The sequence below is a fragment of the Schistocerca nitens genome, chromosome 4, assembly GCF_023898315.1.
Source record: "Schistocerca nitens isolate TAMUIC-IGC-003100 chromosome 4, iqSchNite1.1, whole genome shotgun sequence".
Taxonomy (NCBI): domain Eukaryota; kingdom Metazoa; phylum Arthropoda; class Insecta; order Orthoptera; family Acrididae; genus Schistocerca; species Schistocerca nitens.
Genome location: NC_064617.1, coordinates 903,046,164 through 903,064,760, shown reverse-complemented (window position 1 = coordinate 903,064,760; position 18,597 = coordinate 903,046,164). Strand labels below are relative to the sequence as shown.

Sequence of the window (18,597 nt, the reverse complement as noted above, 5' to 3'; positions counted from 1 at the left end):
GAGGAGGAACAAGAGGAAGCTGGAGGAGGAGTTTGCAGAGGATGGAGATAATCAATCCTATGGACCTGGAATACACTAAAAAGTTAATCCAATCTTTGTCGCTCGATTCCCAAAACTTTTATTTTCTCATATTAATTACATGTTTTCTAAGGATCTTCCAAACATATTTGTTTCAAACTTTCAGTAAATGTTACACAGTACCTCCTGCATAATTTAACACAGCCTTTTTCCAAAAAACTGTATATTTTTGAATATATAAATAAAAAATTGCAAAAAAATGTGAATTTTCATTACAATTGAAAAAAAAATCATCTTTAATAACTGAACTAAAATTTTGTAAAATCCCTGTGTTAAGTTGTAGCCCATATTCCAATAAATAATCTGTAAAAAGTTCAACTTCCTACCTCAAATACTTTGTGAGGAAAGATGTACTTTATAAGCGTTATTTTAACATTGGAAGTATAGGGCGTTCCGGAGCCCCTTAAATTTAACAGCAACTTCTGTTTTGAGAAGTATGACTCTACGGATGCTGCCTATGCGTTTGTTTGTTTCATACAAATACGTAACTTTTTTTCCGAATAATTCCTCATTTACGACTCTTGTGAATCTGCTGCTAATAACCGTCTATTACACGTTATTGCTTCTTCAGCAAGTTTTGCTTCTGCGGTCTTCTGTAACCTTCAAACATTGATTGTACACAAATGCAGAGTTTTGCAAGTAAATGGTGTAATACAACACATGTCCGTATTTTAAAATAATTTTCATTCGATTTGTGTGTGTTTCGGAGCGAATGATTGCTGTTGTCCTTCTCACCACTTCTTCCACATAGAATGAGCAGAATCGCCGCAAGCATTAAGCAACTTACCGATCCACGTGCGGGGGTATCCTCTTGTCACGCTCAAGCTGTTATCTGAACATTTTGTTCTCTCTGCTATCTAGTTTGTATTAAAAGCGGAGCACCGTCCGCATTACAGAATAAGTAGGGGACAGCTGGGAAAAGTGGTCAGGCTAAGATATTCCTAGTAAACTGGATTAGCAACACACATAAATGCACAGAAATAAGACATTATAATTTCAGACATGAGCGGACGAAGTAACCATTTACTTTTAAACTCAAAAATAAGGGATGAAAAGCTGTTTTAACAAAAAACTAAATATATTTTATTAGGAATATGATTCTAATTAAATTATTTGCTCTTTTAACAAATAAGCCTAAAAGTCAATGTGTTTTGCTCAACTCATGTACACAGTTCGTGGGCTTAGAGGGAGCACAATTGACACCAAATCCACTGCTGTTGTACTCATGTGGGAGGGCACCTGAATAATTAAAACAACCGTCTTAACTTTTTTCTGTTTTTTGTTAATACGGTCTCGAAACTTTTTGGACTGACGGGGTAGATACACAATATAAGAATATTGAATTTATTTATGCATTTCTTTCACATCAAATGTTTATTGGCTGTAGACCTTCTCTCATATCTCACAAGTACTTTTTGTCAATAATGTTACACCGGATACAAATGCATTGTAAATACAGGGTGTTTCAAAGTATTTGCGACGAATGTCTGTGGGTAGTAGATCACGTCATGCGGAACAACGTTTGTTTGCGACAAAATGTTCGTTGACGGTTCCCAACGGCTTTAGCTGTCCTTTCATATTTTGTAACCCTGCGACGACGAGATATCCCGGAACTAGCAGGGTATGTTAACAGGTGCGCAGCATACAACCTACAACAGTTAACTGACTGATTTTCAGCAAGAAAATCTTAACAATGAGTGTCTAAGTGCAGAAAAAAAATTGGAAGAGGATCAGAGACATCAGTTTTCATCGGCGTACCGCCTTTCACGTGGAACAGATGCCTGGATGATAGGCAACACGCATTGCATATGAAGGCCGCAGGGTCCAAGGTCCTGCTGCCTCTCACAAGGGGACAATCAGATCTATTCATCGTGGATTTTGATGAGTCCGGTATGTTGTAGACGAAGTTGTCCTGAGTTACTGTCTAGTGGCCTTTAATGCGATGGTTCCTAGTTTCGGAGAAAATCGATGTTTTATGCGTGCGTTGTATACCTGCAACATTAGTAATGTTTCGACCACGCGGAAGTAATACGGTGGGTGAGATTCACAGCCATCGTGCTGTCGCTACAGGTTCAAATACTACCAGTGTTCTCTCTTTTTTCCAGTTTCATCGTAGAGAGTATCATTAAATAGTACATGTCATGCAAAATTATCGTTTTCGCCGTAGTAATTTCATTAACAAAGCAGTCATTACAGCAAACTCACTTCAAATGCGCATTCCTTTTGCGATTCACAATTGAAATTCTGAGCGTTTGGACAACGTTCGCTTGATACGCGGGGAGGATAGACAGAGCAGAAGCTATCCAGTCAAATCTTTGTAGATGAAAGAAAAGCATCATCTGCACCATAAGAACTATCTCGTCCAAATGTACTCTACTTTGCTACCAACGTGGCGCTTATTTTTACAAGGAGGTTAAAATTTTCACGAAATAAATTCAAAATGCTCCCAGCTTGCTGAAGACTAATAGAGAAATCGCTTCCAGGGGAAATTCCATGAAAAGTAATTCTTTAAGCCTGCATCAATTTAGTAGACCTGCTTTCACAGGAATAATCAAATATGCGTGGTTTGTTTCGAAGTTAATTGAAGAGTAAACGAACTCCGTTCTCCAGTATCACCTCTGAAAAAGGCATTAGCTTTCATTAAGTGAAAGAGATGTTCTACAAATACGTACTTCGAGTGCTTCTACAACAAATACCATCCAGAATTCTGTTCTAGCGCAGCAGGCGATGCAAGCGATAACGAGTAAGACGGTTCTGTAGTCTGTTCTATAACAAATGTAATACACATTTGAAGAATGTTTGATGCAATGATTCATTTATTAATTAAATTACTACGGCGAAAACGACTATTTTTGAATAATTTTGCTGACATTTACAATTTAATGATATTCTGTACAATTAATTTGAAAAAAAAAAAACCAACAACAACAGGATTTGAACCTAGATCGCTAGCGCGGTAGCCGTGAACATTACCCGCTGAGCTACTTCCGCGTGGTCAAAATATGGCCAACATTACAGGTATAGGAGATACGCATAAAACTTCAAAATCGAGTTTTTCGGAAACTTGAGACCATCGCATGAAAACCACTAACCAGGTCTTCAGGACAGGTCCCTCTACAAGATACCTCAGACTCGTCAAAATCAGTGATTAACAGGTATAGTGGTCTCCTTGTCAGAGGCATAACCAGCCTTAAACGACGTCTAAAGTCTCTGGGAAGTATTACCGAATATTTTGTCCCCGGCGAAAGTTGTTCTCCAAGATGCGATCCACTACACATACACGCATGTCGCAAAAACTTTGAAACACCCTGTGTAGGTAATGTATAAAATATGGCACATAACATGGAATAAGATAATCAGATGTGCAATCGTGAATAGGAAACAAAACAAACATTTGGTTCTGGAACGTATGGATTTACGAGACAAACTATTAAATTTTAGTTCTTGGCATGTTCAGCTATAATGAAAACTTTGTTACGACATTTGTGACCGGTCTTTCATGTGCCTCTCAATGTAGACCGTGTGTGAAACAGAAGTTATTACAGCTGACCTACTTTATGGATTTACACGTCTGAAACACTGATGCTGCAGAGTAATACGAGGGTTATATGAGAAGCAGCAGAAACAGATGTGCTGGGGATGTGGTGGGTGCTGGGAGAGTATTCGTAAGTGAGGACGGTGTCGTAGAGTGCAGAGTGGATTAGATAGTGACTTCACACGAGGCTTTTGTAGAGTGGAGCAGATACTCACGTCACAGGAGACGGTGACGCAGGTGTCGAAGCCGTGCGGCGGCACGTAGGGGTACCAGGAGGAGCCGGCCGCGTGGAACTCCCCGGACACGGAGCAGCCGCGCCGCACGCCCCAACGGCTCTCCTGGGCGCTCGTCTCGTCTGCACAGGGCAAACGCAAACACTGTGTCTGTGGCACAAACCATCGGAGCACTCGCCATGCTTCGGTATACTCCGAAGTCTGGTTTTTAAGGTAATCAACCAGTCCAAGTTTGTGGCTAAACGTTATGTCAGCTTACAGTTTTAATTATACAATGGGAGGCTACTTTCCAACATCAAGGGAAATCAACAAGAGTAATCGAAGAGTCATGTGAAAAAGGTAAACTTAACCACCCTTGTTTATGAGGAGAGGATTCAATTCAGCTGTGTAAATGGTTAATCGCTGCTACCACCACCACCACCACCACCACCAACAACAACTATCACTAACCAACAAAATGGTTCAAATGGCTCTGAGCACTATGTGACTTAACTTCTGAGGTCATCAGTCCCCTAGAACTTAGCACTACTTAAACCTAACAACCTAAGGACATCACACACATCCATGCCCGAGGCAGGATTCGAACCGGCTACCGTAGCGGTCGCGCGGTTCCAGACTGTAGCTCCTAGAACCGCTCGGTCACTCCGGCTGGCACTAACCAACACAACTGGTATCATATCGATACCCTGATCGTGATGCGAAAATATTCTTGATGATGAATAGAGCGTATGTTGGCTGCTCATTAATGATGCGGTTGGTTGCACCACCACCACCACCACCACCACCACCACCACCACCACCACCACCACCACAGTGCTCATCAGTGCCATTATCATGATCATTATGGTACAATATCATCGTGATATTGATACCATCTATGAATATACAAACACGCTCTGTGAGAGCTACACTACTGGCCATTAAAATTACTACACCAAGAAGAAATGTAGATGATAAACGGGTATTCATTGGACAAATATCGTAATTTCCTATTTAACTTCGTTTAAGTATTTTACCTGGCATGTCTTCAACATTGACAATTATAACAATCGTGTCTATGCATTGTCCAGTCTGGTGTCGCCTACCTCCCATGTAACTGAGGGTCGCTAAATTTTTAGCGTGGAACAAACACTACGGTTCGTCTAGAGGCGAAAGATAAAAAGGCACCATCTATGAATATACAAACACGCTCTGTGAGAGCTACACTACTGGCCATTAAAATTACTACACCAAGAAGAAATGTAGATGATAAACGGGTATTCATTGGACAAATATATTATACTAGAACGGACACGTGATTACATTTATACGCAATTCGGGTGCATAGATCCTGAGAAATCAGTATCCAGAACAACCATCTCTGGCCGTAATAACGGCCTTGATACGCCAGGGCGTTGAGTCAAACAGAGCTTGGATGGCGTGTACAGGTACAGCTGCCCATGCAGCTTCAACACGATACCACAGTTCATCATCGAGAGTAGTGACTGGCGTATTGGGACGAGCCAGTTGCTCGGCCACCATTGACCAGATGTTTTCAATTGGTGAGAGATCTGGAGAATGTGCTGGCCAGGGCAGCAGTCGAACATTTTCTGTATCCAGAAAGGCGCGTACAGGACCTGCAACATGCGGTCGTGCACTATCCTGCTGAAATGTAGGGTTTCGCAGGGATCGAATGAAGGGTAGAACCACGGGTCGTAACACATCTGAAACGTAACGTCCACTGTTCAAAGGGCCGTCAATGCGAACAAGAGGCGACCGAGACGTATAACAAATGGCACCCCTACCAACACGCCGGGTGATACGCCAGTATGGCGATGACGAATATACGCCTCCAATGTGTGTTCACCGCGATGTCGCTAAACACGGATGCGACCATCATGATGCTGTAAACAGAATCTCGATTCATCCGAAAAAATGCTGTCTGTGATGCAGTGTCTATGGCAACCGCACCCATGGCCTCCGAGCTGATAGTCCATGCTACTGCAAACGGCTACGAACTGTTGGCGCAGATGGTTGTTGACTCAGGGATCGAGACGTGGCTGCACGATCCGTTACAGCCGTGCGGATAAGATGCCTGTCATCTCTACTGCTAGAGATACGAGGCCGTTGGGATACAGCACGGCGTTCCGTATTACCCTCCTGAACCCACCGATTCCATATTCTGCTAACAGTCATTGGATCTCGACCAACGCGAACAGCAATGTCGCGATACAATAAACCGCAATCGCGATAGGCTATAATCCGACCTTTATCAAAGTCGGAAACGTGATGGTACGCATTTCTCCTCCTTACACGAGGCATCACAACAACGTTTCACCAGGCAACGCTGGTCAACAGCTGTTTGTGTATGAGAAATCGGTTGGAAACTTTCTTCATGTCAGCACCTTGTAGGTGTCGCCACCGGCGCCAGCCTTGTGTGAATGCTCTGCAAAGCTGGTCATTTGCATATCACAGTATCTTCTTCCTGTCGGTTAAATTTTGCGTCTGTAGCGCGTCATCTTCGTGCTGTAGCAATTTTAAAGGCCAATAGTGTATTTTTGTGGATCGACATCAGTTCACACATTGAATTGTTTACTATTGTGGAGCCACATGGTGCACACGGAGGTCACACACTGAAATTGGCTGCCCACTGGCGAAAAAATAGGGTTATTTTTTCGCCAGTGGGCAGCCAATTTCAGTGTGTGACCTCCGTGTGCACCATGTGGCTCCTCTAAGATACTTTTGAATTACAGGCAACTGCAGCCGGCCGAAGTGGCCGTGCGGTTAAAGGCGCTGCAGTCTGGAACCGCCAGACCGCTACGGTCGCAGGTTCGAATCCTGCCTCGGGCATGGATGTTTGTGATGTCCTTGGGTTAGTTAGGTTTAACTAGTTCTAAGTTCTAGGGGACTAATGACCTCAGATGTTAAGTCCCATAGTGCTCAGAGCCATTTGAACCACAGGCAACTGCAAATATGAGGGTAGAATGGCAGAGGGACTGTATGATGTTGCCAGCATGCTGACTGACGTCGAGACCTTCTGAGGAGGACAAACTGAGAGCCAGAGCCATCAGCAGACTGAAGGCAGGATAGATTCGGACAGAAGTGACCGAATAACTCACACTTTCATCAACCACAGGCCCAGTATCGAGAGAGCACGTCAGGGGTCTCCTGAGGACAGCCCCCTACACAAAAGAGTATTTGTTGTTATGCTGTCGAAGTGCTAATAGCGTGACCGAAGTCAGCTATGATGTAGCCTTGCTGTAGCTCACAGAAGCATGGATTGCGTCGATAATGAACTTAGGAAGCTCCGTGAAGGCGGTACATGCCTACAGCAATCATCTACACATAAATTGTCATCACTTGTACAAAAAGGAAGAGAGCATGAGGTTTAACATTCAGCGGATGACCCGAGCATTAGAATTAGTACAAGCTCGAATAGGGCAGATAAATGTAAGGATACGGTTCATGTGCATTTCAGAGGGTCTATCCCACAATTTACGATAAGTGGCTTAAAGAAACCGTCTCCGGCCATCCTGATTTAGGTTTTCCGTGATTTCCCTAAATCGCTTCAGGCAAATGCCGGGATGGTTCCTTTGAAAGGGCACGGCCGATTTCCTTCCCCATCCTTCCCTCACCCGAGCTTGCGCTCCGTCTCTAATGACCTCGTTGTCGACGGGACGTTAAACACTAACCACCACCACCACCGCTTAAAGAAAGCATGGGAAAGCTAAATCTAATTCTCCAATACATTAATAATAAGGATTTAAACGCGGTACAATACTTGGATTGGACATTTACTGCATCAGTCTTGGTACACTGTAATAACAGAAGAGATAGCAGAGGGACGGTGCAAATGAGGAAAGCCACGATAAAAATCTTAGTTGACTTCAATAAATAATGAACATTTTGGCAAATAGAACGACTACCTGTAGCATTATTGTCAATAGACCATGACGCTGTTCATCAAGTGTAATGTTTTTATACAGCTAGAACGACTTTGTCTCATAAGCTGGGTGTGCCCAACTAAACATAACTTATGGGCATGCATGTTTTCTCGGCGAATTTCGATGATGAAATCTTCTTGGGTTATCAGCCTAGTCAAGGCGTCGTTCTGAGGTAACGTTTCGGCAAGTTTCCTACTCGTCATCTTCAAGCGAAGTCCTTCGCCTGAAGATGACGATTAGGAAACTTGTCGAAACGCTGGTGCAGAACTGAGCCTTGACTCGGCTGATAACCCGAGAAGATTTCATCATTAAATAGAACTTGTTTCCTGGTTGAATTTCCACAATAGTAAACAATTCAATGTGTGAACTGATGTCGATCCACAAAAATACACTATTGGCCTTTAAAATTGCTACAGCACGAAGATGACGCGCTACAGACGCAAAATTTAACCGACAGGAAGAAGATACTGTGATATGCAAATGACCAGCTTTGCAGAGCATTCACACAAGGCTGGCGCCGGTGGCGACACCTACAAGGTGCTGACATGAAGAAAGTTTCCAACCGATTTCTCATACACAAACAGCTGTTGACCAGCGTTGCCTGGTGAAACGTTGTTGTGATGCCTCGTGTAAGGAGGAGAAATGCGTACCATCACGTTTCCGACTTTGATAAAGGTCGGATTATAGCCTATCGCGATTGCGGTTTATTGTATCGCGACATTGCTGTTCGCGTTGGTCGAGATCCAATGACTGTTAGCAGAATATGGAATCGGTGGGTTCAGGAGGGTAATACGGAACGCCGTGCTGTATCCCAACGGCCTCGTATCTCTAGCAGTAGAGATGACAGGCATCTTATCCGCACGGCTGTAACGGATCGTGCAGCCACGTCTCGATCCCTGAGTCAACAACCATCTGCGCCAACAGTTCGTAGCCGTTTGCAGTAGCATGGACTATCAGCTCGGAGGCCATGGGTGCGGTTGCCATAGACACTGCATCACAGACAGCATTTTTTCGGATGAATCGAGATTCTGTTTACAGCATCATGATGGTCGCATCCGTGTTTAGCGACATCGCGGTGAACACACATTGGAGGCGTATATTCGTCATCGCCATACTGGCGTATCACCCGGCGTGTTGGTAGGGGTGCCATTTGTTATACGTCTCGGTCGCCTCTTGTTCGCATTGACGGCCCTTTGAACAGTGGACGTTACGTTTCAGATGTGTTACGACCCGTGGTTCTACCCTTCATTCGATCCCTGCGAAACCCTACATTTCAGCAGGATAGTGCACGACCGCATGTTGCAGGTCCTGTACGCGCCTTTCTGGATACAGAAAATGTTCGACTGCTGCCCTGGCCAGCACATTCTCCAGATCTCTCACCAATTGAAAACATCTGGTCAATGGTGGCCGAGCAACTGGCTCGTCCCAATACGCCAGTCACTACTCTCGATGATGAACTGTGGTATCGTGTTGAAGCTGCATGGGCAGCTGTACCTGTACACGCCATCCAAGCTCTGTTTGACTCAACGCCCTGGCGTATCAAGGCCGTTATTACGGCCAGAGATGGTTGTTCTGGATACTGATTTCTCAGGATCTATGCACCCGAATTGCGTATAAATGTAATCACGTGTCCGTTCTAGTATAATATATTTGTCCAATGAATACCCGTTTATCATCTACATTTCTTCTTGGTGTAGTAATTTTAATGGCCAGTAGTGTAGCTCTCACAGAGCGTGTTTGTATATTCATAGATGGTTCCTTTTTATCTTTCGCCTCTAGACGAACCGTAGTGTTTGTTCCACGCTAAAAATTTAGCGACCCTCAGTTACATGGGAGGTAGGCGACACCAGACTGGACAATGCATAGACACGATTGTTATAATTGTCAATGTTGAAGACATGCCAGGTAAAATACTTAAACGAAGTTAAATAGGAAATTACGATGGAACCCAAATTGCAGCAATTATAACTGTGGATTAACACGTGTAAGCGCGTCTTTCGTGTTCTGCACCTTGGAACAATGGCATATACATGCCTACGAGCTCACTAGCTTCAAAACATCACTATTTTGAGATGAAGGAAGGATAGGAAACAAATATTTATGGCGTATGAGGCCTTTAATGACCATTGTGTATAATGCATGAGATAGTCGTCCACTTGTGTTGAGTTTCAATCTTCGCCGGCCGAAGTGGCCGCGCGGTTCTGGCGCTGCAGTCTGGAACCGCGAGACCGCTACGGTCGCAGGTTCGAATCCTGCCTCGGGCATGGATGTGTGTGATGTCCTTAGGTTAGTTAGGTTTAACTAGTTCTAAGTTCTAGGGGACTAATGACCTCAGCAGTTGAGTCGCATAGTGCTCAGAGCCATTTGAACCATTTGAATTTGTTTCAATCTTGAAAAATATTTCACTGTGATGTTTACAGGGTAGATTGTCTACCCTTTGGGTTTAGATGATTTCGTTGGTGTATGAATCGCCAGCAGAAACTGAAGAGGAACTGATGGGAGGCTTCTGGCTCGCTGTATCATTGTAAAGAGTGAAATGGGAAATTTAACAGACCATGAGGCAAAACTCTGTGTGTCATTATAATGCATGAAATAAGACTGATGGTCGTCACTTGGAACAAATGCTACAAGCTTTACTTGCTGCTATAAGGCGTCAGTTTTTTATTGACATAAAAAACTAAGTATTCATTTCCTACTATAAGTTTCTTCTCTCAAAGTACTTATTGCAGATTCTCTGCTGCCTAAGTAATTGTGACTTTAAAGGTTTGGGGCAATCTGTATAAGGGAATCCTTTGCAGAACGATATTAGGCTATCATCATCCAATCGTCATGACAAGCACCTATTGTTTAGTATCGTCGTCAGCCATTTAAATATGGTGGGTGATTGTTTTGGTGCAGTGAAACATTTTTTTGAGTTTGTTGGTTTGATGCAGCTTGCGATGGTTCCTCTCCAGTGTCAACCTCATAGTAGTGCTTACACCTAGCGTCCTCAGTTATTTGCTCTATGCATTCCAGTCTCTATATTTCCCTATAATTTTTAGCCTCTGCTGCTCCCTGTAACACCTACGTCATTATTCCCTGATGTTGCAACACCTTTTTCTTCCTCCTTTCCCTTCTTCTATTTAGTATTTTCCAAAAGTTCCTCTTCTCGACGATTCTGCAGAGAACTTCCTCAGTTATTATCTTATCACTTCATTTAATTTTCAGTATCAAAATCTAATATCACATCTCAAATAGTTCGATTCTCTTTGTTTCTAGATTTATAATGTAATGAGACGGTACATCATATGGTCAAAAGTATCGAGGCACCTGTTAATTGACTTCAATATGGGTTGCATCCAGTCTTTCCCATAATGACAGCTTGACCTCCGCTAAGGACACTTTCAGTCATGTGTCCAAATGTCCCAAACACTCCCATGGGATTGCTACACCCGAAATCACTCGTTTCCGGTCATACACTCTCCAGTGGCATCGCTCTTTACACGACCTCAAGCGACACTTTGCACTGACAACAAAATGGGTGGCTTATGAGGAGCTGTTCGACCATTGTGGTCCATTTTTAGGCTCCTTAAGCACAGTGATGGTGCTGTCTGGACCGTTGGCAGAACTTTGGAACTCGTGAATGATTACTTTCACAAATTTTTTGCGGTTCTTACAACCACCCTTTCCAAAGGTTGACGGTCCCAGTCTTTCAGTATATGAGGTCGGCCTGGTCTTGGTTTGTCTGTGGCTGTTCCTTCGCGTCTCCACTTCGCAGCACCATCATTAATAGTCAGCTTGGGCAGGTTTAGAAGGGTTGGAATGTCCCTGACGGATCTGTTACTGAGGTGACATCCAATGACTAATCCACGTTCGGAGCCTCTGAGATCTCCTGAATGACCCATTCTGCTGTCACTGCTTCTCCACTGCCTCCTTTTAGAATGACTAGTCCAATCCTTCTGATGTCTAGTGATTAATTTCTTATTTCATAGTTGTGTTCGGATGCTTCTGATCGTAGAATGTACTGATTATGAAATGTATCCCAGAATTTATTCCGAACGAGTGCTAATGAGAACTGTGACATGGAATCTGTCAGACAAGAAGCAACCACTGGTGAGGTACCTGTGGTGGGCTGGATGCTGCCCATCGTGGGTGGACGATTGGTTGCCCGATCACTTGTACCAAGAACGTTTTCTTCGGTTACAATGCATGGTCTTATGATGGAAGGAATTAATAAAATCTTCTGGGGCTTTCAGCCGCATCAGGTGGCTAAAATCTTCTGGGGCTTTCAGCCGCATCAGGTGGCTAAAATCCCACGAGCTTTCAACCTAGCTCACGTCGACCATTGTCAGGTATATAACTGCTGCGTCACCGCTGCCTCACCGTTCTGTAGCCGTGATGCTGGCTGTGACGTCACTGGAGCTCTCTCCCTCGCCAAATATGGTAATGTTTTCGTCTCGCGCCCGTCACGCCCACTTCAACCTCCCGATGGCCACGTCCCAATCTGTGCTGAGCTGCAAACCGCTGTCCTTACTGATGATATTTTCAGATATTTTTATTTCTACAACTTCTGTTATAACGCTATCCCAAATGCCTTCGTCCTCATAATTACAGATGTTTCGTCGAATACAATTCGCTGTCTATTATCTAAAGCATGTTTTGCCAAGGCTGATTTTTCTGGACAGCGTACGCGTAAGCACGTCTCGTGTTCCGTCCGGCGCTGCTCCACAGTGCTTTCTGTTTGGCCTACGTAGAAGGAGCCATACTGACATGGTATCTTGTTCATCCTCCAGGCGTTCTATGCCCTCCAACCTCCTTCGCAGGTCTCATGAGCTGTCGTAGTTTTGCTGAGGGTCTGAACACTGATGAAGTGTTCTGTCTCTTCAGGAGCCGGTTAATCCTTCCCGACAATGCTCCACAGGAAGGTAAAAACGCAGGCTTCTTGCTGCCTTCTTTGGTGGTTTTTCTCCTTGCGTCTCGCTAGAAATAGCCTGTGATACATGGTGGGGATTGCAGCCATTTTTCCGGAAGAGTTTCCGGAGATGGCTTAGTTCTAGTGGCAAATTTTCAGCATCCGATACGACTTCAGCGTGATGGATGAGGGTGTTCAGAACGCCATGTTTTTTTGCCGGATGGTGGTGGGTCAGAACGTGCTGATATCGATTAGTGTGTGAAGGATTCCTACAAACACTGCAGCTGAGGTGCACATTGGTTTTCCGGCGGACGAGGATGTCAAGGAATGGCAATCCAGCATATATCTCTACGTCAATCTTAAACCTAATGGGGTGGTGAATACTGTTTAGATGTTCTAAGAATTCTCCCAGTTTTTCACTTCCGCAAGGTTAGATAATGAACTTGTAGTCAACGTAACGCTAAAAGCAACTTGGAGTAACGGTGAAAGCAGCTTGGCTTGGCTGGAGGTGGGTCCAAAGCAATGTCTTCAAATTTCTTCGTAAAAAAAGGTATCTACGGTTGACAGTCAGTGTGGCTTTAGGAAAGATAAAGGAATCAGAGGGCCAATTCTGACGTTGTGGTTGATAATGGAAGCAAGATTAAAGAAAAATCAAGACACGTTCATAGCCTTTTTCGATTTGGGAAAAGCGTTCGATAATGTCAAGTGGTACAAGATGTTCGAAGTTGTAAGGGAAATAGGGGTAAGATGTAGGGGAGACGTGTAATATACAACACCGACAAGAGCCAAGAGGAAATAGTAAGAGTGGAAGAACAAGAACGAAGTGCTCGAATTAAAAAGGATATAAGACGGGGGTGTAATATTTCGCTCCTACTGTTCAATCTGTACATCGAAGAAACAGTGATGGAAATAAAAGTTAAAATGTGGAATTAAAATTTAACGAGAAAGGATATCAATGAGAAGATTCGCTGATGACATCGCTATCCTCAGTGAAAGTGAAGATGGATTACAGAATTTCCTGAATCGAATGAGCTGCCTAGTGAGTACAGAGTGTGGATTGAGAGTAAAACGAAGAAAGACGAAATTAATGAAAAGTAGCAGAAATGAGAAGAGCAAGAATATCAACATCAGGACTGATGGTCACGATGTAGATGAAGTTAAGGTATTCTGCTATCTGGGCAGCAAAATAACCCGTGATGGACGGAACCCAGGACGGGAGGAGGACATAAAAAGCAGACTGGCACCGGTAAGAAGGGCCTTCTTGATCATGAGAAATCTACTAGTATCAAACATAGGTCTTAATTTGAGGAAGACATTTCTGAGAATGTACAGTGAGGCATAGCATTGTCTGGTACTGTGAGGTGGATGGTGGGAAAGCCGGAACATAAGAGAATTGAAGGATTTGAGAAGCGGTGCTACAGACGAATTCTGAAAATTAGGTGGACTGATAAGGTAAGGAATGAGAAGGTCTTGCGCAGAATTGGAAAGAAATATGTGGACAATATTGACAATAAGAAGGGACAGGATTACAGGTCATCTGTTAAGAATTCAGAGAATAATGTCCGTGATAGTAGTGGGTGCTGTAGAGGGTAAAAACTGTAGACTAGAGGAAAACAGAGATTGGAATACCTCCAGCAAATAATTGAGGACACAAGTCGCATGTGCTACTCTGAGATGAAGATGCTGGCACAGGAGAGGAATTTGTGGCGGGCCGCTTCAAACCAGTGACAAGACTGATGACTCGGAAACAAAAGAATGAATGGAACGTGACCTTGCAGGCATAAATGCGAGGTACGCATAAGGAGGAGCGTTGGGAGTCCTGGGAGCGAAGACGCAGGCGGCGCTACTCACTGTGGCAGGCGGGGCAGCAGTCTCCGGGCGGCGGCGTGGGCTTGCGGCCGTCGGGCGGGCAGGAGGCGGGCGCGGGCGGGCAGAGCTGCGGCTCGCAGCGGGCCCGCCCCCGCAGGCAGTGGCAGGCGCGGCAGCCGGGCGCCCGCCACTGCGCGCCCTCCTCGTAGAAGCGCTGCTCCCACAGGCACGGGCCAGACTCGCCCCCGGGGCCCGCCCCCGCCCCCGCCGCCTCCTGGTGCAGCACCGGCACCACGTCGTTGTCCGTGGACCGCGGCTGGCACGACGCCGGCACCTTCGTCTGCCGACACACAAAGGAATTATGCTAGGACCGCTATTGCTGTTAATTCGTTAAGTCACAACCTGAAAAATTTGCGAGTCTGTTGAAAATATAGGGTGATCAAAAAGTCAGTACAAATTTGAAAACCCAATAAACCACGGAATAATGTAGATAGAGAGGTACAAATTGACACACATGCTTGCAATGACATGGGGTTTTATTATTAAAATTGCTACACCACGAATATAATGTGCTACAGACGCGAAATTTAACCGACAGGAAGAAGATGCTGTGATATGCAAATTATTAGCTTGTCAGAGCATTCGCACAAGGTTGGCGCCGGTGGCGACACCTACAACGTGCTGACATGAGGAAAGTTTCCAACCGCATTCTCTTACACAAACAGCAGTTGACCGGCGTTGCCTGGTGAAACGTTGTTGTGATGCCTCTTGTAAGGAGGAGAAATGCGTACCGTCACGTTTCCGACTTCGAGAAAGGTCGGATTGTAGCCTATCGCCATTGCGGTTTATCGTATCGCGACACTGCTGCCCGCGTTGGTCGAGATCCAATGACTGTTGGCAGAATATGGAATCGGTGGGTTCAGGAGCGTAATTCGGAACGCCGTGCTGGATCCCAACGGCCTCGTATCACTCGCAGTCGAGATGACAGGCATCTTATCCGCATGGCTGTAACGGATCGTGCAGCCACGTCTCGATCCGTGAGTCAACTGATGGGGGCGTTTGCGAGACAACAACCGTCTGCACGAACAGTTCGACGACGTTTGCAGCGGCACGGACTATCAGCTCGGAACCATGGCTGCGGTTACCCTTGACGCTGCATCACAGACAGGAGCGCCTGCGATGGTGTACTCAACGACGAACCTGGGTGCAAAACGTAATTTTTTCGGATGAATCCAGGTTCTGTTTACAGCATCATGATGATCGCATCCGTGTTTGGCGACATCGCGGTGAACGCACATTGGAAGCGTGTATTCGTCATCGCCATATTGGCGTATCACCCAGCGTGATGGTATGGGGTGCCATTGGTTACACGTCTCGGTCACCTCTTGTTCGTATTGACGGCACTTTGAACAGCGGACGTTACATTTCAGATGTGTTGCGACCCGTGGCTCTACCCTTCAATCGATCCCTACGAAACCCTATATTTCAGTAGGATAATGCACGACCACATGTTGCTGGTCCTGTACGGGCCTTTCTGGATACAGAAAATGTTCGACTGCTGCCCTGGCCAGCACATTCTCCAGATCTCTCACCAATTGAAAAGTCTGGTCAATGGTGGCCGAGCAACTGGCTCGTCACAATACGCCAGTCACTACTCTTGATGAGCCGGTCGAAGTGGCCGTGCGGTTAAAGGCGCTGCAGTCTGGAATCGCAAGACCGCTACGGTCGCAGGCTCGAATCCTGCCTCGGGCATGGATGTTTGTGATGTCCTTAGGTTAGTTAGGTTTAACTAGTTCTAAGTTCTAGGGGACTAATGACCTCAGCAGTTGAGTCCCATAGTGCTCAGAGCCATTTGAACCATTTGAATTACTCTTGATGAACTGTGTTAGCGTGTTGAAGCTGCATGGGCAGCTGTACCTGTACACACCATCCGATCTCTGTTTGACTCAATGCCCAGGCGTATCAAGGCCGTTATCACGGCAAGAGGTGGTTGTTCTGGGTACTGATTTCTCAGGATCTATGCAGCCAAATTGCGTGAAAATGTAATCAATCACATGTCAGTTCTAGTATAACATATTTGTCCAATGAATACCCGTTTATCATCTGCATTTCTTCTTGGTGTAGCAATTTTAATGGCCAGTAGTGTAGAACAAAAAAAAAAAAAGTTCACAACATGTCCGACAGATGGCGCAGGACAGCAAAACTGCTACCGTGATGGGTGAGAGGTACGCCGATATGTTACAGAATCGCATGATCCCCAGCCTGGCTGATAAACACCTGCTGGAACGTACGATGTTTATGCAGGATGGAGCTCCATCCAATATTGCTAGACGCGCGAAAGATCTCTTGCGCGCGTCGTTTGGTGATGATCGTGTGCTCAGCCGCCACTTTCGTCATGATTGGCCTCCCAGGTCCCCAGGCCTCAGTCCGTGCGATTATTGGCTTTGGGGTTACCTGAAGTCGCAAGTGTATCGTGGTCGACCGACATCTCTGGGGATGCTGAAAGACAACATCCGACGCCAGTGCCTCACCATAACTCCGGACATGCTTTACCGTGCTTTTCACAACACTATTCGTCGACTACAGCTATTGTTGAGGAATGATGGTGGACATATCGAGCATTTCCTGTAAAGAGCATCATATTTGTTTTGTCTTACTTTGTTATGCTAATTAATGCTATTCTGATCAGATGAAGCGCCATATGTCGGACATTTTAGAACGTTTGTATTTTTTTGGGTTTCAATAAAACCCCATGTCATTCCAAGGATGTGTGTCAATTTGTACCTCTCTATCTACATTATTCAGTAATTTATTTAGTTTTCAAATTTATACAGACTTTTTGATCATCCGGTATCTGCACAGTCCAGATACATTAATGTAACCACCACCTTTGTTTGATGCCAACGTGCAATGACCACGCACACACTGCAGGTGACAATTCTAGCAATGGAGGGTATATGAAGCGTATAGGAAGGGAGGACGCGGAAAAAAGGCGCAGTCATGCGCGAAACAGAGCGATTTATGTAATGTCCAAAACGGCATGATCATTGTCTTTCAGGCCAAGGATAGAAGAAATTTCGAAGTGGCTTCATTTGTAAACTATTCACATGTTGCCGTGATAAGAGTATACCGTGCATAGCAAAATGGCGCTATCGGAAACGAAGCAACCGTGGTGCACTACGGGCCATAGGTGACAGGGGTCAACCTCGGCTGTCGAGGTGTGTACAGGTGAATAGACGTGAACCTGTTGATCAACTGGCCGCGAAGATTAAGCAATGGGCTACCAACAGTGCCAACTCAACGACCGTTCAGCGAACGCTGCTGCTTGTGGGCCTCTGCAGCAGGCGCCTCGTTCGTGCACTGTTCATCGGCGATCGAGGCTGGAATTTTTCTAGCAAATAGCGCAACTGGACTTCCAGGGAGTGCCGACAGGTGGCCTTTTCAGGAGACAGATGGCTGTTGGAAAACACTCTGCAACAATCAGCGGGAGAGTTCAGTCCACTTAGCCGGCCGCTATGACTGAGGGGTTGTAGGCGCTCCAGTCCGGAACAGCGCTGCTGCTACGGTCGCAGATTCGAATCCTGCCTCGGGCATGGATGTGTGTGATGTCGTTAGGTTAGTTAGGTTTAAGTAGTTCTAAGTCTAGGGGACTGGACCTCAGATGCGCTTAGAGCCATTTGGACTTTTTTTATTTAGTTCAGGCCACAGGAGGGAGCTTTATGGTCTGGGGAATGTTTTCGTGGGATTCCCTGGGCGATATCGTCACTCTGAAAGGCACAATGGATCGACACAAGTACGAATCTATTCTTGGGAACCATTTCCGGTTATACAAGCAGTTTGTTTTTACTCCGCACGATGGCATCTACCAGCAGAACAATGCGACGTATCATACGGCTCACACTGTACGAGCATGGTTTGGAGGGTGCCAGGATGAGTTTACCATACTCCTCTGCCCACCAAACTTCGCAGATTTAAACCAAATCTAGAATGTGTGGGACAATCACGCCATGGATCGTCAACCGAAAAACCTAGCGTAGCTGGCCATGTCACTGTAAAAATGGGATGGCTGCATAACCCTGTTGATACCTCACTGACTAACTGCACGTACCGCAGCGATTTGCACTACAA

At 45.3% G+C, this 18,597-nt stretch overlaps 1 protein-coding gene across 1 annotated transcript in view; it reads right to left on the bottom strand.

Annotated features, from left to right (window-relative positions):
• LOC126253459 (dorsal-ventral patterning protein Sog-like) overlaps nucleotides 1–18,597 on the bottom strand; it is a 534,492-nt gene that overhangs the window by 14,782 nt on the left and 501,113 nt on the right. The window contains exons 12-13 of the mRNA XM_049954812.1: nucleotides 14,512–14,809; nucleotides 3,829–3,968 (exon numbers count right to left, since the gene is read on the bottom strand). Coding sequence (XP_049810769.1) covers nucleotides 3,829–3,968; nucleotides 14,512–14,809 — 438 coding nt within the window. The remainder of the gene's footprint in view (nucleotides 1–3,828; nucleotides 3,969–14,511; nucleotides 14,810–18,597) is intronic.